Source organism: Conger conger, chromosome 5 (genome assembly GCF_963514075.1).
Source record: "Conger conger chromosome 5, fConCon1.1, whole genome shotgun sequence".
Taxonomy (NCBI): Eukaryota; Metazoa; Chordata; class Actinopteri; order Anguilliformes; family Congridae; genus Conger; species Conger conger.
In genome coordinates this window covers 6,186,309-6,211,528 of record NC_083764.1, presented here as the reverse complement: position 1 = coordinate 6,211,528, position 25,220 = coordinate 6,186,309, and the positions used below count along the sequence as shown (strand labels likewise).

General features: G+C 49.8%; 1 protein-coding gene across 2 annotated transcripts in view; it reads right to left on the bottom strand.

Annotated features, from left to right (window-relative positions):
• The window catches only part of LOC133127991 (nesprin-1-like), a 207,698-nt gene that overhangs the window by 112,254 nt on the left and 70,224 nt on the right, over window positions 1-25,220 (bottom strand). The window contains exons 46-63 of one of the 2 annotated variants that reach the window (XM_061241165.1): window positions 25,063-25,175; window positions 24,476-24,681; window positions 23,509-23,664; window positions 22,800-23,091; window positions 21,712-21,884; window positions 17,712-18,021; window positions 17,096-17,260; window positions 14,272-14,628; window positions 11,654-11,790; window positions 11,048-11,225; window positions 10,756-10,938; window positions 9,558-9,701; window positions 7,511-7,666; window positions 4,604-4,768; window positions 3,987-4,159; window positions 3,287-3,440; window positions 2,628-2,771; window positions 1,973-2,137 (exon numbers count right to left, since the gene is read on the bottom strand). In XM_061241165.1, the coding sequence (XP_061097149.1) occupies window positions 1,973-2,137; window positions 2,628-2,771; window positions 3,287-3,440; window positions 3,987-4,159; window positions 4,604-4,768; window positions 7,511-7,666; window positions 9,558-9,701; window positions 10,756-10,938; window positions 11,048-11,225; window positions 11,654-11,790; window positions 14,272-14,628; window positions 17,096-17,260; window positions 17,712-18,021; window positions 21,712-21,884; window positions 22,800-23,091; window positions 23,509-23,664; window positions 24,476-24,681; window positions 25,063-25,175 (3,371 nt within the window). Of the gene's footprint in view, window positions 1-1,972; window positions 2,138-2,627; window positions 2,772-3,286; window positions 3,441-3,986; window positions 4,160-4,603; window positions 4,769-7,510; window positions 7,667-9,557; window positions 9,702-10,755; window positions 10,939-11,047; window positions 11,226-11,653; window positions 11,791-14,271; window positions 14,629-17,095; window positions 17,261-17,711; window positions 18,022-21,711; window positions 21,885-22,799; window positions 23,092-23,508; window positions 23,665-24,475; window positions 24,682-25,062; window positions 25,176-25,220 lie in introns of those variants that run through there. The other variant, XM_061241158.1, reaches the window with a different exon arrangement.

Sequence of the window (25,220 nt, the reverse complement as noted above, 5' to 3'; positions counted from 1 at the left end):
CCGCCTTAATTGATCAATTAAGCGCTGATTAACAACAAAAAGCAGCACTCCCTGTGGCTCTCCAGGACCAGGTTTTAGCACTTTAATTTTATACGCAAAATGACAAAACCTTTTAGCGTTAACTCTTAATTATCAACTGAATAAAAAAGAACCACAAAACAAATAAGCAAGAAAGTAAGATAACATATTGCAACAATAAAGTGGCCGCAGTCTTGCGGGTATTTAGTCATTAAAGAAAGCAATAACGAGGGGGAAGTGTGTTTTAGCGCGTAATCACAGCGCATAAACACGGCCATTTACTGCAGCCAGGAAAAAGCCTGCCCCATTAGGACCCGTTCTCAATAAACACACAATTAGCAGCAGGAAACACAAGAGCGCAGAGCGAGCATTTAATCACAAATATCACAATCACATATGAAGCTCTCAGCAATTTCACACAGACACAGACAGACAGACAGAGAGAGAGAGAGAGAGAGAGAGAGAGAAACAAAGAGAGGGAGAAAGATGTGGAGAGGAGGAGGGGTGGGGGGGAGAGAGAAACAGAGATGGACACAAAGAGAAAAGGGGGGATTGAGAGAGGGAGAGAGAGAGAGAGAGAAGCAATTACCGAACTACACAAGGTGACTTTATACACTGCAGAGCCCAACTCCAGCTCTAGGGGCTCCGAGCAGGGCAAGGCCCTTCCTGCGATCTATCATTTTACAGCTGACTGGCTCATTTTGTGCTTTATGTGCTCGGAGTCTACTGGAGAAATTAGTTTCTGAGAGGAATAGAGAGAGAGAGAGAGAGAGAACAAGGGAGAGAGAGGGAGTGAGAGAAATAGAGGGAGAGATTGACAGAGAGGGGGGATAAAGGAACAATATATAGAGAGAGAAAAGGGGACTGAGAGAAAGAGATGGAGAGATAGTGAGATGGAGAGAATACAAGTGAGAGAGAGGGAGTGAGAGAAATAGAGGGAGAGATTGACAGAGAGGGGGGATAAAGGAACAATATAAAAGAAAAGGACAGAGAGACAGAAAGACACAGAGAACGATAGAGGTAAAGATTTAAAAAGGAGGATAGAAAGGTCATGCTACAGAGCCAGAAATGAGAGATTGACAGAACGAGGGGATGAGAAGAAGAGAAGGAGAGAAAGAGAGTGAGGGAAAGACTGACGGGGAGGAAGAGAAGATAACACGACAAACAGAGACACAGACACAATACAACAGACATGATGAGAGTGAGAGAAAGAGAAATCAGTAAAGACAGACATACAGACAGACAGAAAGAGACAGTAACAGCTGACAGACAGACAGAGAAAGAGACAGTTACAGACATACAGACAGACACACAGAGACAGTTACAGACATACAGACAGACACACAGAGACAGTTACAGACATACAGACAGACACACAGAGACAGTTACAGACATACAGACAGACACACAGAGACAGTTACAGACACACAGACAGACACACACAGACAGTTACAGACACACAGACAGACACACAGAGACAGTTACAGACATACAGACGGACACACAGTGATAGTAACAGACAGACAGACAGACACACAGAGACAGTTACAGACATACAGACAGACACACAGACAGTTACAGACATACAGACAGACACACAGAGACAGTTACAGACATACAGACAGACACACAGAGACAGTTACAGACATACAGACAGACACACACAGACAGTTACAGACATACAGACGGACACACAGAGACAGTTACAGACATACAGACAGACACACAGAGACAGTTACAGACATACAGACAGACACACAGAGACAGTTACAGACATACAGACAGACACACAGAGACAGTTACAGACATACAGACAGACACACAGAGACAGTTACAGACATACAGACAGACACACAGAGACAGTTACAGACATACAGACGGACACACAGTGATAGTAACAGACAGACAGACTGACAGACGGACAGACGGACGTACGGAGGAGGCGCTCCCTAACCTGCAGCTCCTGCAGAGTGCTCTCCAGCGCCTCCACGTCTCCCTCCAGCTGGGAGTGACAGCCCAGCCGCTCCTGCTCCTGCTCCAGCCAGTCCTCAAACATGTGCAGCCCGCGCTGGTACTCCTGGTGGGCCAGCACCAGCTCCTCCGCCTTACAGACCACAGCCTGGGGCAGACACACACAGCATAATACAATATAACATATCATAGCATAACCTAGCGTAAGATAATGTAGCGTAACATAACATAACATAGCATAGCATAGCATAGCATGACATAGCGTAACATACCAAAACATAGCATAACCTAGCATAAGGTAATGTTGCATAACATAACATAGTATAGCATAGTATAAGATAGCACAGCATAGCATAGCATAGCATGACATAGCATAACATACCAAAACATAGCATAACATACCAAAACATAGCATAACCTAGCATAAGGTAATATAGCATAACATAGCATAACATACCAAAACATAGCATAACCTAGCATAAGGTAATATAGCATAACATAGCATAACATAGTGTAGCATAATATAAGATGGCATAGCATAACATGGAATAACATAACATAGCCTAGCCTAGCATAGCATAGCATAAAATAATGACGAGCACAGGCCATTCAAACAAAAAGGAGTTTGCCGCTTGTACCTTGGCCTTGTCCTTGATGGCGGAGTAGCGTTCCTGCAGGTCCTGGATCTCCAGCTGGGTGACGTAGTGTTCGGCCATGTTGGATCCCTTCATGCCGATGGTCTCCAAGGTGCTGCTGTGGCTCAGCACTTCCTCGTGCAGCAGCTGAAAAGCGCCAGAAGGCCATTACGATACACGCGTAACGCTGGAAATGAGCCGAAATGGCGCCCGTCTGTCCTGTCGATGCATCATGAGGCCCTCGTGATGCACTGAATATGCTGGAAACATGTGTTCCAAAATGGCGGCCCGTTGTTACTGTCCCATTGTTAAGGCCCTCACCATAGCAACGCTTTACATGTTGAGCGGAATTAACAAGCAAAAATAAATAAAAAATAAAATGGAGCCAATATTAAAGCTGAATTGATACAATGCTCAGAATTAAAACCTCAAAATACCAGTGATCTCAAACTCCAGTCTAGGAGGGCCACTCTTTCTGCTGGTTTTTGCACTCAAGTGCTTAAATTAAGTAATCGATTGGCTAAAGAAACCACAAATACCTTCAGAGATTGCGGCCCCTCCAGGACTTGAGTCTGAAATCTCAGCTGTAGAGCAAATGCAATAACAAATTGCGAAAACGGAGTGATATTCGGGTTGGTGGGGCCCAGGCGGTCTGACGGTACCTTGGCTTTGCCCAGGTTGGCGGTCTTGTCCCTCATCTCAGAGTACTGCTTATCCGTGCTGCTCAGACTCTCCTCCACCCGTTCCATCCAGCTCACGAACTGCCGCACGTCGTCCTGGTAGCTGGTCCACTGCGACAGGGCCCCTTCCAGCTGACTGCGCTCACATGAAGCACACACAACGCTCAGCTAATGTTCAGACAACACTCACACAACGCTCAGCTAATGTTCAGACAACACTCACACAACGCTCAGCTAATGTTCAGACAACACTCACGCAACGCTCAGCTAATGTTCAGACAACACTCACACAACGCTCAACTAATGTTCAGACAACACTCACGCAACGCTCAGCTAATGTTCAGACAACACTCACATGACACTCAAGACAATGCGAAGGCAACACTCACATCCCACACTATAACTAGGGATCATCAAATCGCGGTCCTCGAGGGCCAAGAACTGCTGGTTTTCCACCCTGCCTTTACCTGGGAGTCAGGTGTGAAGACAGTCTGGCCAGTAGCACTAATTGCCCAGGTAATTGCCGGGGAGAAAAGAAAACCATGGCCGGATTTGGATTTGACGTCCAGATTCAATGATGGTTGCTATGAACCCAACCATGACTCAATCTATGTCCCCGTTTAGCCTCTCAGAAGAGAGACGGCACGGCGAGAATGAAGAGGATTATGGGGAAGGCCCTGACCTCTTGCACTGGATGGAGGCGGACAGCAGGCAGTCCCAGGAGTCTTTGAGGTCCTGGATCTGTTTTCGGACGACGGGGACGCCCTCGGGGGAGGTGTTCCTCTGCACAGACTCGCCGCGCGTGATCAGCATCTTCAGCTGGATCTCCTTCTCCTGCCGCGCCGTCAGCAGGGCCTGGAGCACAGCCACAACATGGGCAGAATGAGTGATGGTGCATTTACAGCAGGGCTTGGAGCACAGCCACAACATGGGCAGAATGAATGAGTGATGGTGCATCTACAGCAGGGTCTGGAGCACAGCCACAACATGGGCAGAATGAGTGATGGTGCATCTACAGCAGGGTCTGGAGCACAGCCACAACATGGGCAGAATGAGTGATGGTGCATCTACAGCAGGGTCTGGAGCACAGCCACAACATGGGCAGAATGAGTGATGGTGCATCTACAGCAGGACCTGGAGCACAGCCACAACATAAGCAGAGTGTGACTGATAGTGCATCAACAGCATCTACAGCAGGGCCTGCTGTGTCATGCTTTACTGAAACAAGTTACTCAAACCTCTAAAGTGTGAAATGCACAGCCATGTTGTCCCGTGGTCGGCGGGCCGGGCCTACAGTACCTCCAGCTTGATCATCCTGCTGTCCAGCACGTTCTTGTCGGCGGTGGGGCAGCAGTAGGTCTGCAGCATGTGACTGGCGTCGGCCACCCAGTTCTGCAGCTCCCGCAGGCCCTGGGAGAAGAGCTGGTGCTCGCTCACGATCCTCTCGATGCGAGAGGCCTTCTCCTGCGGGACCGAGAGCACGGGGCACCCGACCGTCAGCGCCAGCGTGGCAGCGTCACGCTACGCCACGCAACCACAACACAACCACAACACATCTACAACACATCTACAACGCAACCATAACGCAACCACTGCAAAAAGACGACACAACCTCAACACAACCGCAACCGCAACACAACCACAACACATCTACAACCCATCTACAACACATCTACAACACATCTACAACGCAACCATAACGCAACCACAACACATCTACAACACATCTACAACGCAACCATAACGCAACCACTGCAAAAAGACGACACAACCTCAACACAACCACAACCGCAACACAACCACAACACATCTACAACGCAACCGCAGCACAAACATAACACGACTGTAACACAACCTCAACATAACCACAATGCAACCATAACACAACCACAACACAACCACAACACATCTACAACGCAACCACAGCACAAACATGACACGACTGTAACACAACCTCAACACAACCACAATGCAACCATAACACAACCACAACACATCTACAACGCAACCGCAGCACAAACAGAACACATCTACAACGCAACCACAGCACAAACACAACACATCTACAACCCAACCGCAGCACAAACATAACACGACTGTAACACAACCTCAACACAACCACAATGCAACCATAACGCAACCACTGCACAAAGACGACACAACCTCAACACAACCGCAACCACAACACAACCACAACGCAACCATAACGCAACCATTGCACAAACGTAACGCAAACACTGCACAAACATAACGCAAACACTACACAAACATAACGCAAACTCAACGCAACTGCAACACAATCACAACACAACCATATCACGACCACAATGCAACCAGCACACAATCATAACATAAGCACCACACAACCACAATGGAACCATAACTAAACCACAATGCAACTGTAACACACACACAACGTAACTGTAACACAACCACAATGCAACCATAACACAACCAAAATTAAACCATAACACAATCATAACACAACTATAACACAACAACTATGAAACCATAACACAACCACAATGCAGCCAGCACGCAATCACCACAAAGCCATCAAACAACCCTCACACAACCATAAAACTACCATAACACAACCATCCATCACACAAACATTACACAACCTAGAACTTGCATTCATAACTGTTCATAGCAGCAGTTCTAGCTAGGTATCTATCTGACAACCCTAGGTGGTAGCCTACTTACCCCCTTTAAGCTACAGCCAGTTAACATGAAAATCAAACTAACAAACTATAGAAGACAGCGATTAGCTCACGCTATATGAAATGATTTTGCAGATAAAACCTAATACACAAGCTAGCTAGCCGGTCATGCAACCCTCACTCAATGATAAAACAACCAGCACTCAACCGTCATACAACCAAAAAGCAATTCCGCACAATCAAAAATCAAGAACTAACCAATCAAACAAAATCACAACCATCATGCAAAAACCAGAATTTGTAATGTTTTAACGATCAAGCAAAAGAGTAAAATCAGTATAATTTCAACCTTTTGTGAAAGAAGTAGCAAGGGACTACAAACTAAATAAATACATACGATTGATTTATCATTCCAGAGCTCCCTAATTTTCATTTGGCAAGGAAGAGGAAACAATCTGGATAATTTCCGGGCATTGTCCAGCCTGAGATCTAATTAATCAAACGGAGCTGTGTCTGATCGAGCAAGCGGCTGCAAGGACGTCTGCGTTTAGTGGCAGTTCTGCATCGAGTAAACAGTGGCTGTTTTAGTCACAAAGAAGCCGAATTAATTAGGAGGAATTGAGCAAACGAGGCCCATTACAGCCTATTCAGCCCGGATGAGGTGGCAGGTCGGAGAAGAATAGAGCGCTTTTATTTTTGCATAAATCCACTGACAGGTGTTTTGTGGAGGGCGTGATCACCTTTGTGAATTAGCGCGAGGCTGCTAGAGCTTTTCACAAACCCGCACCTTCACCGACGGAAGACGCGAGACGGTGAAGACACTGTCTGCCGCGCCCTTTACGGGAAAGCGGTGTTATGATAATATCTGTTAAAATGTTAAATGAAAACATATATACAAGGAATACGTATGACGACGTGTGCCTAGGATGATCTAAATTTGTACACATGCAACTGGACACGACGGTATGCACTAACCCTTTACACGTGTGAGATCATTAACGTGGTTAGAATGTTCTTATCTGAACATTCCAACGTAGAATGTTCTCAACTGAACATTCTAATGGTGATGTAACAATCACTACTGGTGACTGAAAGCAGTGGAGTTCTAGAACGCGGACTTTAGAATTTAGAAAAAAACATTCCAAAAAAACAAAGGGTTAATTATCGCAGTGTATATCCATTTGACAAAGAGAAATGCAAGGTACAGGAGAGACCTTGCATATCTCCTGATACAGGAGAGACGCCTTTTCGGCACACGCCATCAGACTCACTCCTTGCATTTTTTCCCCACCGCGTTTAACGTGCGTTTATCACACGCACGACTTTCCCGCGAGGGACCAGCGCACACACACACACACAAATCCACCCGAACAGGAGCGGCTAATCTCCCTCCACCAATCACTGCCAGCCCATCCTGTGAGGTCATCATCGCGTGTGGAGTTGTGGGTTTTGGGGAGAGGGTGTTGGGGTGGGGGTAGGGGGGGGATATAAACCCTTCACCACAGGCCCGCAGTGCCCCCCCCCCCCCGGGCCCCCAGGTTACCTTGGTGAGGCTGCTTAAAGCTAGGTACTGCGCGGACAGCTGTGCCACGCGGTGCACAAAGCCCTTCCCCGCTGCCTGGCCCTCCCACAGCTGCTGAGCCTTCTCCCGCAGCCGCCCCAGCTGGCCCTCCTGCGAGGAGATCTCCTCCAGGACCGACTGCAAAGCACAGGCAGGTTAAACACAGAGGGGGGCCGAGAGCCCCGGGGCCCTCCGTGAAGCACGAGCAGGTTAAAAACACACCGTGACCTCCGAACTATAAGGTTCCCCCCGCTGAAAAGAAACGGCTCGAGCTAGTCTTTTGAAACAGGCTGGTAGCTGGTTGACCGGTTCAGACCAGCTCCCGGCTCTGCACGGTTTAGCCAGGTTGACCAGTTTAGACCAGCTCCCAGCTTGACTTGGTTTGACAAGCTCAAGCTATGTTTTGAAACAACTGGTCGCTGGTTGACCAGCCATCAGCTTAGATAAGCTATCAGCACTAGCTGGTTGACCAGCTCATACCCAGCTAGACCAGTTAATGGCCAGCTCAGTTTTCAAGCTGGTCAAGCTGGCGTAGCTGGATTTCACAGCAGGCTGCTATCTGCACTCTGAGCAGTTTTCAAAGCCTTCACAGGGCAGTTCTTTATAGATCAAAAAGACAGACACCCTAAAAGTGCAGTGTCTGTGCAATATCAAAACTGCCCTTGAAACAACGTATGACACCAGCTCATTTCTGTCAAATATGTCTTAACCTTATAATTCGAAGGTCTCGGGACATGCCACACAGCAACAGGCCAATTAACATCCAGTCGTTAGAGAGAGAGAAAGGGGGCGGGGTTAAGTATGAGAGCGTTGGGTTAACGCGGGAAGCTCGTGAGCGGGGGTGGTGTTTAGGCGGGGTGGGGGGCGGTGGGTGGTGTTTAGGCGGGGTGAGGAGATGGAGGTGGGGTGGGGGGATGGAGTTGGAGCGCTCGGGGGAGATGTAATTGCTCGCGAGCGCAGACAAAAGGCAGATACGGATTAAAAGAAAAAAAGAAGAGAAAAACTGTCAAAGCAAAACACAGAAAATAGCAGCGATGAGGCATTGTGTGATGAGTTCTTTTTTTGGTGGGTCATTAATTCCCCCCCCCCCGCCCCCCACCCCGCCCCCGGTTTGTCTTCTGTGAACAACAGCGGCCCTTATCTCCACCTGAAAGCAGAATTTTAACCAAACAGCGCGCGCGCCTTTTAAAACAAAACAAAACAGGTCGATTAATATCTCCGGTTCCACGCGTGCGCCATCTATTGTAGACACGGGCCGCACAGTTTGACCACACAGGAGAATCAAATAAGCTAATTAAGTCTCATTTAATCCACGGAGCTAATTGCTGCTGACGCCTGCGAAAAATAATCTCCAACATTTAATTGCGGCAGTTCTCATTGTCTGAAGTTCAGATCCTATCGTAAGAACGGGAGGAATTCACAATGAGGAGCCGACCCGCAGACAGCAGCAGCAAACTCAAAATGAGGAGCCGCACTGTTATTTATATCTCATTCCTGATTTAACCAACAAATACACACGCGTGTGCAGCGCAGGGCGTAAGTATTCGAACAGTGACACAATTCTTGCTTTCTAGTTCTGCGATTCAGCGCACTGGACTTGGAAACCATGGATACGACATTAAAGTAAAGACTTCCGCCTCGTTTTTAATTTGCAGGCGCTCACAACCATAGCGTGTGAAGCGTGTAGTTATTTGCAACCCTTTTTTTATAGCGTCACTGTCCAAATGCTCACAGGCCTGCACCGTAAGCTGTTTTGTGTAATATATGCACGGAGAAGAGAGGCGCGAACACAAACCAGACCTGTTATTCTCCTCCTGAGGAGGAGGAGGAGGGGGAGCTGGGGGGGATGCTAGTCTCCAGTGAGGAGGTGCGATCGGAGGAGGAGAGGGGGACGGAGGGGGTCTGCTAAAATGAGCTCCGTCTCCCTGGGTGTGAAGGCATGAGGGTGATAATGAGGGGTGGGGTGGGGGTGAGGTGTGTGGGGAGGAGAGGAGGGGAGGAGGGGGGAGGAGAGGGGTGGAGGAGGTACCTGGAGCTTGTGCAGCTCCTGCTTTTTGGCCGGGAGGTCGTGGAGGCGCGTGCTGCTCTCCTGCAGGAGGCTCTCCGTGCCGTTCAGCCAGTCCTGGAGCGGCTCCGCGCTCGCCTCAAAGTCACGCATCTGAGACTGCAGGTTCTGCAGCGGGAACGGGCAGAGTCACACACACACACACACTCACTCACACACTCAGTCACACACACACTCACTCACACACACACACACTCACTCACGTATACTATACACACACACTCACTCACACACACACTCACTCACTCACACGTATACTATACACACACACTCACACACACACTCAGTCACACACACACACCCACTCACTCACACGTATACTATACACACACACTCACTCACACACACTCACACACACACATATACTATACACACACACTCACTCACACACATGTATACTATACACACACACACACTCTCACACACACACGCATACTATACACACACTCACTCACTCACTCACACACACACACTCACACACACACACTCACACACACATATATACTATACACACACACTCACTCACACACATGTATACTATACACACACACACACTCTCACACACACACGCATACTATACACACACACTCACTCACACACACTCACACACACACACTCACACACACACACACGCACACGTATACTATACACACACACTCACTCACACACACTCACACACACACACACACTCACTCACGTATACTATACACACACACTCACTCACACACACACACACACTCACACACACGCACACACACTCACACACACTCACACCCACACACTCACTCACACACACACTCACACGTATACTATACACACACACACTCTCACTCACACGTATACTATACACACACACTCACACACTCACTCACACACACACACTCACTCACACACACGTATACTACACACACACACACACACTCACACACACACACACACATACTCACACACACACACACACACACACACTCACACCCACACACTCACTCACACACACACTCACACGTATACTATACACACACACACTCTCACTCACACACACACTCACACACACACACACACTCACACTCACTCACACACACACACACTCACTCACTCACTCACTCACACACACTCACACTCACACACACTCACACCCACACACACACACACACACACTCACCTGTAGGGCGGTCTCGCGCTTGTGCAGGTTGGCCATCAGGCTCTTCCAGTCGTCCCTGGCGCTGGTCATTTTGGCTCGGATGGTCTCCACCCGGTCCTTGGCCACGATGCTGCTCAGTAGCTCCCCCTTGTGGACCACAGAGTTCAGCTTGGTCTGGCCCTCCTCCCGGTCGTTGAGGAACTCCTGCGGGAGGAGACATCATTACATTACATTACATTACATTACATTACATTACTGCCATTCGGCAGAAAACATCCCAAACCTGCGGAGAAGATGCATCGATGGCACGTACCTGTATCTTCACCAGGCCGGCCGAGGCCTCGGAGATGCTCTGGGGAATGTCGAAGCACTTGGCCGTGTTGATCTTGGCGTTCACCAGCCACTGCTGGAAGTCCCGGAACGCCGTCCGGAATCTCTGTTCCAGAAGCTTCTCTTTGTTCTGGCATTCCCGGGAAGCCTGGAGGCTGAGGCTATGGGGGGGGGGGGGGGGGGACAGGTGAGTCGGTGACAGGTGAGAAACTGGTTTCAGCAAAGTCTGCTGTGATTGGCTGCAGACACAGCACATGACCTCTGTCATAGAAGAGCTACAGAAGACAAGGCAATGGAAAATGACCACATATAAACCCAGAGAGTGGACTCTGGGCTCTCCTTCCATATCATCTGCTTCATTCATACAGGCAGAAAGCAGATGGTAATAGGATCAAGAACCGCATTACAACACATTTAAACAAGGTTCAGGACATCTGTGTATATTAAATATAGAAGTGAAAAATACTTCTGGGATGAATCATTCATCGGCACTTTTCCCCTAGAAGGTATGCAGGGTGACCTCAAAACAACAGGGTGACCTCACATAACCCCGGTCCTGGGCTGGCATGGGCGACCTTTGACCCCTGACCTGTTGTACTCTTTGATGAGGGCGGAGACTCTCTCTGACTGCACGCCCAGATCCCGGGAGAAGCGGCACAGATCGTTCAGCTGAGTCTTCAGACTGTCGGCCATGGGCTCCATGTTCTGCAGGCCTTCCAGGATGTCCTACAGACACACACACACACATTTAAAACATGCACGCACACACATGCACAAACAAACACACACAGACACACACACACACATTTAAAACATGCACGCACACACATGCACAAACAAACACACACAGACATACACACACATTTAAAACATGCACGCACACACATGCACAAACAAACACACACAGACATACACACACACATTTAAAACATGCACGCACACACATGCACAAACAAACACACACAGACATACACACACACATTTAAAACATGCACGCACACACATGCACAAACAAACACACACAGACATACACACACACATTTAAAACATGCATGCACACACATGCACAAACAAACACACACAGACACACACACACATTTAAAACACGCACGCACAGTGCACACAGGCACATGAATGTGCATGCGAAACACACACATATGAACACACATGCACACACCGACATGCATCCACACACGTGCATGCGCATACAGATGTGCACATGCACAAACAAACACACACATGTGCATGTAAAACACACAATCAGGCATGCACACACACACGTGCATGTAAAGAAACATCCACATAAATGCATAAACACACACACATACACAAGTATGTGCATATTCACAAACATCACACATTTGTGCATATACAAACAAACACGCACGTGTGCACGTAGAATCACACACACACACACACACACACACACACACACACACACACACGGTGTAGATGAGGAGCAGCAGAGCACTGCTGCAGTAAGCAGAACACAAACAGCTCCTCCTGCGTGAGTGTGTGAATGCGAGCGTGCCTTTCAGGGGAAAGCATGACTCGTGCGTATGAAATGTTGGCCACGTGCGGGGAGGCGGGAGGGCTTTCCGCTCTCGCACCGTCACAGACAAACAGCCGAACGCTCATAACGACAGCCTGCCTTATTTTTTAAAAAGCGGCGAAAAGCTACACTGAGCTCGGTGACAAGCTGCGGAGTCAGCAGGGCGGACCCCCACCGGGGCCTCGGTCCCACAGCCGAGACCCGCCGGAGGAAATCACCACCGCCGTCTTTAAGCGGAGGAGTCTTAACTTCCTAATAAAGGCCTTTTCTGCAGTGTTAGCCCGACCCCCCCCGCCCCCGCTGAGCCCCCGCTAGCGCACAAACGCCCCCCCCCCCCCCCCCCCCCCGCGCCGCTTCCCGCCGTTTCACCCGCCAGCTCTGACAGCTGCACGCGAGATTAAGCGGCGCGAACGGTTCCCGGCGAACATAAACACGCCGGAATTCCACATTCCAGGAAGTAGCGGAGATTCGGCGGGAGGGGAGGAGAAAGGGGAAGGGGAGACGATTTTTTTAGAACAGAACTGCGCCACATCCGCCGCCCCCCGCCCTCCCCCCGCGCCCGCTTGTTTACACGCAGAAGGGGGGGGGGGCGGGGGGGAAGAAACAAGCACGGAAGCGGAGAAGTAATGAAATAAAATAAGAAAACAGCTACAAGTGTGAGGGCATTCCTGAGGCAGATGGGGCGAGACACGGGCGCTAACTGAGTTCAGCTGCTCCCGCTTATCTCAGCCCGCACAGTTACGTCCTCGCACGATGTAAATCACAGAATACAGCATACGCTCAGAAATAAAGTGACCGCGGGGGTACAGTTCTGTTCTTTCAAATTCCCCAGATGTACCACGAAAGTACAGTAATGTTCTCTTTGGGAACAAACCGGTACGTTTTCAAAGCAAAAAAAAAGGTAGAAATGAATTATACATTGCTGGCTATATACATTATACATTGCATTGCTGGCTACAGTCTTATGCAGCGATAGAGTACCACCGCTGTGACAGGCACTGGTACCTTTTCAGGCACGTTCTGTACCTCTACTTCTGAGAGTTCACATGCAAACGGTAGTGGAATGGGGTATAAATGAGAGGGTAAGAGGGGTAAAAGCAGGGTAAAGGCAGGGTAAATGCAGGGTAAAAGCAGGGTAAAGGCAGGGTTAAAGCAGGGTAAACGCAGGGTAAACGCAGGGTAAATGCAGGGTAAACGCAGGGTAAACGCGGGGTAAAGGCAGGGTAAACGCAGGGTACAAACAGGGTAAACGCGGGGTAAACGTGGGGTAAACGCAGGGTAAACACAGAGGTAAACACAGGGTAAACACAGGTAAAGCGGGGTAAACGCGGGGTAAACGTGGGGTAAACGCAGGGTAAACGCGGGGTAAACGCAGAGGTAAACGCAGGGTAAACACAGAGGTAAAAGCAGGGTAAACACAGAGGTAAACGCAGGGTAAACGCAGAGGTAAATGCGGTGTAAACGCGGGGTAAACACAGCGGTAAACACAGGGTAAACACAGAGGTTAATGCAGGGCTAAAGCAGGGTAAACGCAGGGTAAACGCGGGGTAAGAACAGGGTAAACACAGAGGTAAACACAGGGTAAACGCGGGGTAAGAACAGGGTAAACACAGAGGTAAACACAGGGTAAACGCGGGGTAAACGCGGGCCCTTACCTTGGCCACCCTCCAGCTCCGCACGGCCTCCTCACAGTCGGCGCGGCCCTCGCCCGGGGCCAGCTGGCCGGCCCACTCGTGCAGGCGGGCGGCGAGCTGCAGCAGGTCCCGGTCCAGGCGCTCCGCCAGGCCGCTGAACTCCCGCTCGGAGCTGGCCATGTGCGCCAGCGCCCCCTCCAGGCCGTCGCGGGCGCGCAGGGCCGCGCCCTCCCACTGCTCCCAGGCCCCGCGCAGCCCCGCCTCCTCCCGGTCCATGGCCTCGCAGCCGGCCGCCGCCGTGCGCTCGCGCGCCTCCCCCGCGCTCCTCTGCAGCCGGAGGAGACGCTCCCGCCCGCGCGGACGCGACTCCATCAGCTCCTGCGCGCGGGAGGGAGAGAGAGAGAGAGAGTGAGGGAGAGAGGGAGAGAGGGAGAGAGGGAGTCGCTACGGTAACCGCCGCTCCGCGAGAGTGCCGTGTGCGGCGCGGGGAAGCTGCTCCTACTCTTCTCTTCTTTCTCCCTCCTCCCTCACTCCCTCCCCCTGCGCCCTCCTTCTCCCGCCCTCCCCCTCCCCTTCCCTCTCATTCCCTCTCTCTGCCTCGCGTTCCGTCTCTCTCTGCCTCTCACTGTTTCTCTCCCTCTCTTTTTCTTACTCTCCCTCTCTCTCACTGCCTCTCTCCCACTCTCTCTTCCCCTCTCTCTGTCTCTGCCACTCTCTCTCTCCCTCTCTCCCCCCCACTACCTCTCTCTCGCTTCCTCTTCCTCTCTCACTCTAGCTCTCTTTCCCTCGCTATTCCTCTCTGTCTCTCTCTTCCTCACTCACACCACTCTCTCACTATCCCTCTCTCCTCTACTTCCTCTCTGACTCTAGCTCTCTTTCCCTCGCTATTCCTCTCTGTCTCTCTCTTCCTCACTCACACCACTCTCTCGCTATCCCTCTCTCCCCTACTTCCTCTCTCACTCTAGCAGTCTCTCTCTCACTATTCCTCTCTGCCTCTCTTCCTCACACCGCTCTCTCTCTCTCTCCCCCTCTCTCTCTCTCTCTCTCTCCCCCTCCCTCTCTCTCCCCCTCTCTCTCCCTCTCTCTCTCTCTCTCTCTCTCCTCTCTGGTGGGAAATATGTTATTGCAGGATGAGAGACAGTGAGAAACAAACACACACGGAGGCTGACAGACAGTAAGGGGATTAAACTGAAGGAGAGAGTGTTATTTCCAGCTTTTGTGTGTGAGAAGACCGGACACCACCGAGCTTTATTCCCGTTTTTAACAGCGAGTGTGGAGTGAAACACCGTTATATGATGGACAAACAGACCCCCGCATTATGATTTCCTCTCAAGTACGAGCCTGATATCCCCTCTAAGCACAAGAAAATATACTGAGGACCATAAGTATTTGGGCAGTGAGACAGTTTTAAAAGGGCTGTAATTCTTGCACGGTTCACTCCGTATGGATGTAAATGCCTTCAAATTAAAGCCGACAGTCCGCATTTCAACCCTTAAAATTGTGCCACTGTCCAAATACTTATGGACCTCACTGTCGGCTTCAGTACAAACCTCACACTGAGAGATGAGGGAAGCCCAAACAAAAAGCACTTTGTGTCAGTCTGTGTGTTTTTTTTTTTTTTTATACTGTCCATTCATGAGACCGGGATTTACGGATGAATACAGGGAAAAGCCTAAGAAAAGCAAAAGCTTCCTCTTACAAAAACGCTCTCAACCATTAGCGAGCCCTTGCCTGTCACCTTTCATACGCAATTAGCGCTATTAACACCGGGAAGAATGAATCACAAAAACATACATTACAATTTCTTCTTTGATGAGTTATTACTTAAAAGCACAAAATCATCTTGCTTTATACTCCGTGTTTCCAAAGCCGGCTGCTTTTTTTGAAAGGAGATCACAAAAACAGAGCAGAGACTGTGGCCCTCCAGGACTGGCGTTTGAGACCCCTCGTCTTGAATACAAAACCAGTGTGTGAACCCACAGATACTCAAATGTGGCCCTCGTATCCAAATCCAGCTCTGAACATTCATAGCTACTGATTGGCCAGACTGTCTTCACACTGTCATGTGTCTTTAATACAACTCTCTGCTTCTCTCCCTCTCTTTTTCTCCCTCTCCCTCTCTCTCACTGCCTCTCTCCCACCCTCTCGGTCTCTGCCACTCTTTCTCCTCCTCTCTCCCCACTCCCTCTCTCTCTCACTTGCTCTCTCTCTCTCCTCCTCTCTCCCCCACTCCCTCTCTCTCACTTGCTCTCTCTCCCTCCTCCTCTCTCCCCCACTCCCTCTCTCTCTCACTCGCTCTCCCTCCCTCCTCCTCTCTCCCCCACTCCGTCTCTCTCTCACTTGCTCTCTCTCCCTCTCCCTCACTCTAGCTACAGACTGTCTTCACACCTGACTCCCAGGTAGAGGGAGGGTGAGCACACCTGACTCCCAGGTAGAGGGAGGGTGGAACACACCTGACTCCCAGGTAGAGGGAGGGTGAGCACACCTGACTCCCAGGTAGAGGGAGGGTGGTCACACCTGACTCCCAGGTAGAGGGAGGGTGAGCACACCTGACTCCCAGGTAGAGGGAGGGTGGTCACACCTGACTCCCAGGTAAAGGGAGGGTGAACACACCTGACTCCCAGCTAAAGGGAGGGTGAACACACCTGACTCCCAGGTAAAGGGAGGGTGAACACACCTGTCTCCCAGGTAAAGGGAGGGTGGACACACCTGACTCCCAGCTAAAGGGAGAGTGGAAAACCAGCAGCTAAAGGACCGTGATTTGGGCAGCAGGGCCCGGCCGTACGTCGTTCCTGACACAGTCGGGGCAGCGCCCGTGGCCGAGGGGCACTTCCTGTCCGCTCACCCGCACTTTGGCGAGCTTCCTCTGGACGGAGGCGGGGTCGCCGGAGGTGTCGGCCCAGCGCTGCAGCTCCTCCCGGGCGGAGGCCAGCCAGTCGGTCAGGTCCCGCACCGCCTCCAGGTAGCGCTCGTGCTCCTCCACCACGTCCTCCATCGCCTTCACCTTCCCCTGGGGGGGGCGGAGAGGGGGCGTGTGAACTCTGACCTCTGACCTCTGCGTCAGCAGGGAAGGCGCGCCGACCGACCGACAGGCCTGACGCAAAACTCGACACCCCGCAATTAAATTTAAAAAAAAGGGTGCATCGTCAAGTTCTTTTCCCCAGAAGTGAAGTTTTATAAGTCAACTGACAAAATAACTGTCAAATTTCAAAAATTCATTCACACCACAGGATGAGTACGACACCAGCAGAAATCATAGAACATCTTTTCTAATGTAATAATTTTTATAGATATTCTTAATCAATATAATATCCAATAAATCAATCAATCAATCAGTATACTGTACTTTCCCCCAGGACAACATAAACTTACCCGTAAAAACACTGAGCTTAATTAAAGAAAAGTAGAATAAAGTAATAAGCCAGAGTGCCCCGTAACCTTTCGCCCCAGCGCGGCGTTACCTTGACGACGGCGGTGATGTCGCTGAAGTGCGTGTGCAGCTCGGTGCGGGCCTCCTCGCTGAAGGCGGGGTCGCCGGTCTTGGCGTGCAGCTCGGCGGCCTTCTCCGTCAGGCGGGACAGGGTGGAGGAGTGGCTCTCCACGTCGGCCAGGACGGCCCGGAAGCGGTCCAGCTGGGAGGCCTTCTCCTTCAGCCCGGGCTGGGGCGCGTGCGGCGCCCCCACCTCCTGCTCCACACACTCCATCCACTGCTGCAGCTGCCCCGAGCCCTCCTGGAAGCTGCTCCACTGGGCCACTGTCCACTCCAACCGGCTACAGAGAGAAACACACACATTACACACACACTCACACACACACACACACACACACACACATACCCTAAACCTGCGCCACTGAGCCACTGTCCACTCCAACTGGCTAGAGAGAGAGAGAAACACACACATTACACACACACATTACACATTACACTCACACACACACACACACACATTACACACACACACACACTCACACACACACACACACACACACATTACACACACACACACACACACATTACACACACTCACACACACACACACACACACACACACACACACACATTACACACATTATACACTCACACACACACACACACACATTACGCACACACACATTACACACACACACACACATTACACACACACACACACACACACACACATTGCACACATTATACACTCACACACACACACACACACACATTACGCACACACACATTACACACACACACACACACACACATTACACACACACACTCACACACACACACACACATTACACACACACACACACACACACACACCCTAACCCTGCTCCACTGGGCCACCGTCCACTCCAACCGGCTAGAGAGAAACACACACATTACACACATTACACATTACACACACACATCACACACACACACACACACACACACACATTAAACACATTATACACACACACACACACACACACACACACATCACACACACACACACACACACACACATCACACACACACACACACACACACACACATTACACACATTATACACACACACACACACACATTACACACACACACATTACACACACACATTACACACATTATACACACACACACACACACACATTACACACACACACACACACACACACACACACACACACACACACACCCTAACCCTGCTCCACTGAGCCACCGTACAGTCCAACCGGCTAGAGAGAGAGAGACACACACACATTACACAGTCACACACACACACACACACACACAACACATATTACACACACACACATAACACACATTACACACACACACACACACACACACACACACACACCCTAACCCTGCTCCACTGAGCCACCGTACAGTCCAACCGGCTAGAGAGAGAGAGACACACACATTACACAGTCACACACACACACACACACAACACATATTACACACACACACATAACACACATTACACACACACACACACACACACACACCCTAAACCTGCTCCACTGAGCCATTGTCCACTCCAACTGGCTAGAGAGAGAGAGAAACACACACATTACACACACACACACACACCCACACACACACACTGAATCAGAGACACAAATGTTACACACACACAGGCAATTACAGGAAAACACACACAAACACATATTACAAAGACAATCACAGAGAGACACACACATAAATAGCTTAGCAGACATTCAAACATTCCAGAACACAGATGGCAATTCACACACAATAGAAAACATTCAGAGACACTCATGACACACACAGACACACACACACACACACACACACATTACACACGCACACACACACACACACACACACACACACACACACGTGTGAAGACAAAGAGGGTCAGGGAGAAGTGGGAAGAGGTCCAGCTCACCCGTGACAGGGCCTATTCATCAGCGGCCCAGAAAGCTGGCAGCACACACACACACACACACACACATTACACACACACACACCCTGCCCCTCCTCGTGTGCCCTCGCCAACGGCGGCGAAATTGAAAAGTGCCACTACTCCAGCGCCCCGCTGAAGAGCCAATTACTGCACTGCGTCTCCACCATTTTCACACTCTCTCTCACTCTGTCTCTGTCTGCGGTCCTTCTGCTCACAAAACCCACCAAAAAAACAACATTTCCCATCATGCCACACTCTCCGTTTACATCAGCAAAGGCACTCGGTTGTGTTCTTTTAATTGTACAAGCGAGGTCACTTGACACAAACCTACAGTATGTCCCCACGACCAACTCCACTCCACTGTCTGCATACGTTCTGCTCACAAGACTGCGAAAAACTACATTTCCCATCCTGCCTCACTTTCACTGCCTGTGTTCTTTCGATTCTCGAAGAGAGGTCAGTTAACACCGACCTTTGTCCCCAAGACCAAAACAATCAATTTACAGGTGCAGGGTTACTTGTTTGTGCTGTTGAAAGAGATAACGGCTGAAATCACAGTGTCAGTTGCAGAGAGAGAGAGAGAGAGAGAGAGGGAGACAGACAGAGAGAGAGAGCAAGAGAGAGCAAAAGAGAGAGAGAGGGAAAAAAAAAGAGAGAGAAAGCTGTACGCTGTACCACCTGCAGCAGAGGAAGCTAATGGCCCAATCTGATCAAAGAATAGAGCAGTCAGAGAGACAAGACTTCTGGGCTGAGATCCAAAATACTCCCCCCTCCCCGTACCCCCCCCCCCCCCCCACCCCACCCCACCCCCACACACACACCCCCTCCTGAGCTCTCCAACACCGTGTCGGTTCATTGCCTTCATCAGTGGAAGGGCGCCCCCGAAACAGACACCCCGGCTAAAGACACACGGACGGCTCATAGACACTCAGCAGTGCCCGCTAACCCGGCTCCAGGAGGCAGACAGACAGATGGACACCGGAACGGCCACGTGCAAACTCCGTAAGCAGCCAATCAGAACGCCCTTGTCGGGGACCAATCAGAATGACCTTGTCGGGGCCAATTAGGATGACCTTATTGGCGCAAATCAGAACGACCTGGCGGGCACCAATCAGAATGACCTTGTCCGGGACCGATCGGAACGACCTCGTCGGGGGCCAATCAGACTGACCTTGTCGGCCACAAAACCCCAGTTGTCATTGGCAAACAGACGCATCCAAAAAAAAAAGATTAAATACATATTTATAAGGGTGATACACACAGCTGTGTGAGATCACAGGGTGTCATTCTGTTTGTCCTGCTAGCTGATTTGCATTCTAGGATATTCTCGTGCATCTATAATGATACAGAGCACCTCTGAAAATTTTTTAAAAAACATTCTCCTGGATATAAATAAATAAATAAATAAATAAATAAATAAATAAATGCTCACAGCAGGTGACCTTTATTAAATTATGAGTAATGCTTTATGTGGAAAAGGGAAATGTTACACCGGTATATGAATATAAATACAACAAACAAATCACCTTACTGTGATATTTTTAGATGGTATCAGAAAGGGGCTGATGTGGGTGCAGGTTTTTGTTTTAGCCTTGCCCTAATACACTGGATTCTACTCATGAAGGTGTGAATTGTGGGTTGGGGGGTGGAGGTATTGTGGGTAGGGGGTGGGGGTATTGTAGGTAGGGGGTGGGGGTATTGCAGGTAAGGGGTGTGGGTATTGCGGGTAGGGGGTGTGGGTATTGCGAGTAGGGGGTGTGGGTATTGTGAGTAGGGGGTGTGGGTATTGTGAGCAGGGGGTGTGGGTATTGCGGGTTGGGGGTGGGGGTATTGTGAGTAGGGGGTGTGGGTATTGGGGCAGTACCTGTGGCAGCTGATGGAGCTCATCAGCACATTGGGTGGAGTGTGTGTGGTGCGTAGAGCGTGTGTAGGGGGTGGGGGTATTGTGGGTAGGGAATGGGGGTATTGTGGGTTGGGGGTGTGGGTATTGCGGGTAGGGGGTGTGGGTATTGCGGGTTGGGGGTGGGGGTATTGTGTGTAGGGGGTGTGGGTATTGGGTCAGTACCTGTGGCAGCTGATGGAGCTCATCAGCACGTTGGCCCACATGTCCTTCAGGCTCTGCAGCTGAGCGCGGATCGCCTCCCGGCCCTCCTCCCGGCTGCTCTTCAGCGCCTGCTCGCCCTTCCCCACCGCCATGTTGAGCTTCACCTCGCCCTCGCCCTTCATCAGCAGGATGTCCTGCACACAGGGACCAATCACCTCTCAGCGTTCAGCGATCACAGCCAATGACAGAGACCGCGGGTACTGATATGTTATAACACGTTAATTAAGTTACGGAGCATACTGATACGTTATAACATGTTAATTAACGTACTGTGAGTTATAATGTGTTATTTATTCTTGGAGTAGATTCTCCTTTGTTGTAAAATGTAACATACATAGCAATAATCAATGCTATCAATCAATTGTATCAATGTGAGGACGGATGTTAATAATGGTAATTCATTGTGAGTTGTTAATTATGGTACTGTGACCAATGCTACTTTGCTTGTGTATGTGGAGGTGTTCCTTTGTTATAAAGCGTTAATTAAGGAATTGTGAGTGGAATGCTGCTTTGTTATAAGGCATTAATTACCGCAGATGCTACTTTGCCACCGTGATTGGAGGAGTTTCTTTGTTATAAAGATTAGCTAAGGTGCTGCGTTGTAATAAAGCATTTGTAATGAAGCTATTACCATAGAGTGGAGGTGTTTCCTTGTAATGAATTGTGTCTTTGTAATAAAGCATTATAAAATATTCATTACCACAGATACTGCTTTGTTATAAAGCATTAATTACCACAGATGCTGCTGTGTTATAAAGCATTCATTACCACAGACACTGCTTTTTAATAAGGCATTAATTACCAGACATTGCTTTGTTATAAAGCATTAATTCCCACAGACGCTGCTGTGTTATAAAGCATTAATACAGATGCTGCTTTGTTATAAAGCGTTCATTACCACAGACGCTGCTTTGTTATAAAGCATTCATTACCACAGATACTGCTTTGTTGTAAAGCATTCATTACCACAGACACTGCTTTGTTATAAAGCATTAATTACCACAGACGCTGCTTTGTTATAAAGCATTAATTACTGCAGTGTTACCGACCTGCACCAGGCCCAGCCGTTTCTCCAGCGCCTCCTTGCTGCCGGCGGTGCTCTTGAGGGAGGCGAGGCGCTCCTGCAGGCCCCGCAGCCAGGCCCAGGTGCCGTGCAGCGTCTCCTCGAAGGCCTGGTGCTCCTGCAGGGTGGCGAGGCAGGAGCGCTGCTGCTCCTTCACCTCCTTCAGCAGGGCGTGGCACCGGCCCTGGAGGCGCGAGGCCTCCCTGACCTCGCCCCCGTCGCCCCTCCCGGCCTCGCTCAGCGCCTGGGACTCCTGGCACAGCCGCTCGAACGAGTCCCTGCCGCGGGGGAGGACGGAGGGAGTCAGACACGCGCAGCGCCCCCTGCTGGCTCTAACTGGTACCGCTCAGAGCAACGGGGGACTGTAATACTGTTTCTGATTTTGATCGCTCTCTCAGTAGTGTCTCAGTTGATTTGTTTTGGTAAGCAAAAAATATTTCAAGAAAAAATTATTTTATAAGAGTCTTCACCAAAGAGCCACCCACAAGTATATAACCTTGTTAAAAGGTGAGGTTAAAAAGGGAATGCCCAGCTAACTTATGCGTGGGATATGGGCTACAATAACACAATTCCTTTTTTGAAATCTAACCCTCTTTGACATTTGAGGGGTGTTCCTCATACGCCTTTCAGTCTGGCTGGGCTGACAGCTGGACTAAACCCCCCTCCGGTCCTAAAAGAGAGTAAACCATGGCTACCTCTCCTTCTGCAGCTCCTTGTGGAACTCCTCCACCCGCTCCAGCTCCTCCTTCTTTTCGGGGAGGTGCTGCTTGTTCTCGGGGACGAGCTCCGCCTTGGCGCTCTCCTCCATCTGATCCAGCCAGGAGGCCAGCCTCTTCAGACGGCCCTCAAACCTGCAGCCGGGGGGCGGAGGTCACGTGACCCATCGACATCGAACAGGCGCTCGTAAAGACACGCGACACGGGGTGAAAACTCTTCCGTAACCCTCTCAGTGTAACAGGTTAATGTTGCACACAGCTTCAGCGAAGCCCCGCTACGGATTCCAACGCGGCGGGAAAGTTATCAAATCACGTCCAATTCATGATGCAATTTATATAAAGAGCATATATTGAACATTTAGTTCAAGATAAATATTGTGTAATTACATGTTGACAGCAATTACCACAATGTCACAAATTAAAGGGTAAATCGTGAAGTGTATGGATAAACAATAAAAAATATTTAGCAGAATATCCTCTACTGCACACTCACTGTAAAACACTGAGTGTGTACGCACTGCACTCAATTCAACACTACTGAGACGCACAGTGCCACAGTAAATGCATGTTTTTTAAGTTATGGATTTGATGCTTTTAACTTGTGGAAGAAGCTATGCACCTGTAAGAGTCGCTTTGGATTAAAAGCGTCGGCCAAATATCAAAAAATGTACGATGTAAGGTGAGCAGAGTATTCTGGGTGAAATAAATATTGTATAATTACGTGTTGAGAGCAATTACTACAATGTCAGAAATTAAATGTAAATCCTGAAAGGTATATATGTATAAAGGGCAAAAAAAAAAAAAATCTATTTTGCACAGAAGTTATGGATTTGATGCTTTTAACTTGTGTAAGAACCTACGCACTTTTAAGTCGCTTCGCATATATCCCAAATATCAAAAATGTGAGCACAGTATTGTGGGTGAAACAGCAGGCGCAGCTCCTCACCCGCCCAGCAGGGCGGCGCTCTGCTCCAGCTCCTGCTGGCTCTGCCGGCACTGCTCCACCCAGGTGTCCCAGTCCTGCTGGCTGTGGGAGAGCTGCTGCTGCACCTGGCCCGCGCTGGCCTTGGGGAGGTGGAGGAGCAGCTTCTCGCCCTCCTCACACACGCGCGTGAGGCGCGTCTCGCCCTCCTCCACGCGCTCCAGCGCCTCCTGCAGGACGGGAGGGGGAACGGCACGCAGACCGTCATTAGCGCTGAAGAGCGGGGGCTCATTTTTAGAGCGAACTCCAGCTGATTTAAGTTACCTGACGTGTGTTCAGACGTTAGCTAACGTTTCCCCAACATATTAAAACTTTATTTTAGTTAGCTAGTGTTAGCTAGCAGTTTAAAAAGGTTGTGCGTGGTGAACAAACATGGTTTTTTCACAACGCACGTCAGTAGTGATTGTTACATCGGCGCTAGAATGTTCTGTGAAGTTAATCTCACAACTTAAAAGGGCTAAACGTGGTCGGAGAGAGGGAGTGGAGATGGAGGGAGAGAAGAGCAGAGAAGGAACGGTTAGCTCCTGCGCAACGGTTAGCGGGCGGCGTACCTTGATCTTGCGGAGCTTGTTCTCCATGACGACGGTGTCCCCCGATTGGTCGGTGCACCCCTTCACGCCCTCCTTCAGCTTGGACAGCCAGCCGTGGAACTGCTGCACCAACTCTGCGGCGAGAGAGAGCACGAGGGAAACAGAGAGAGAGAGAGAGA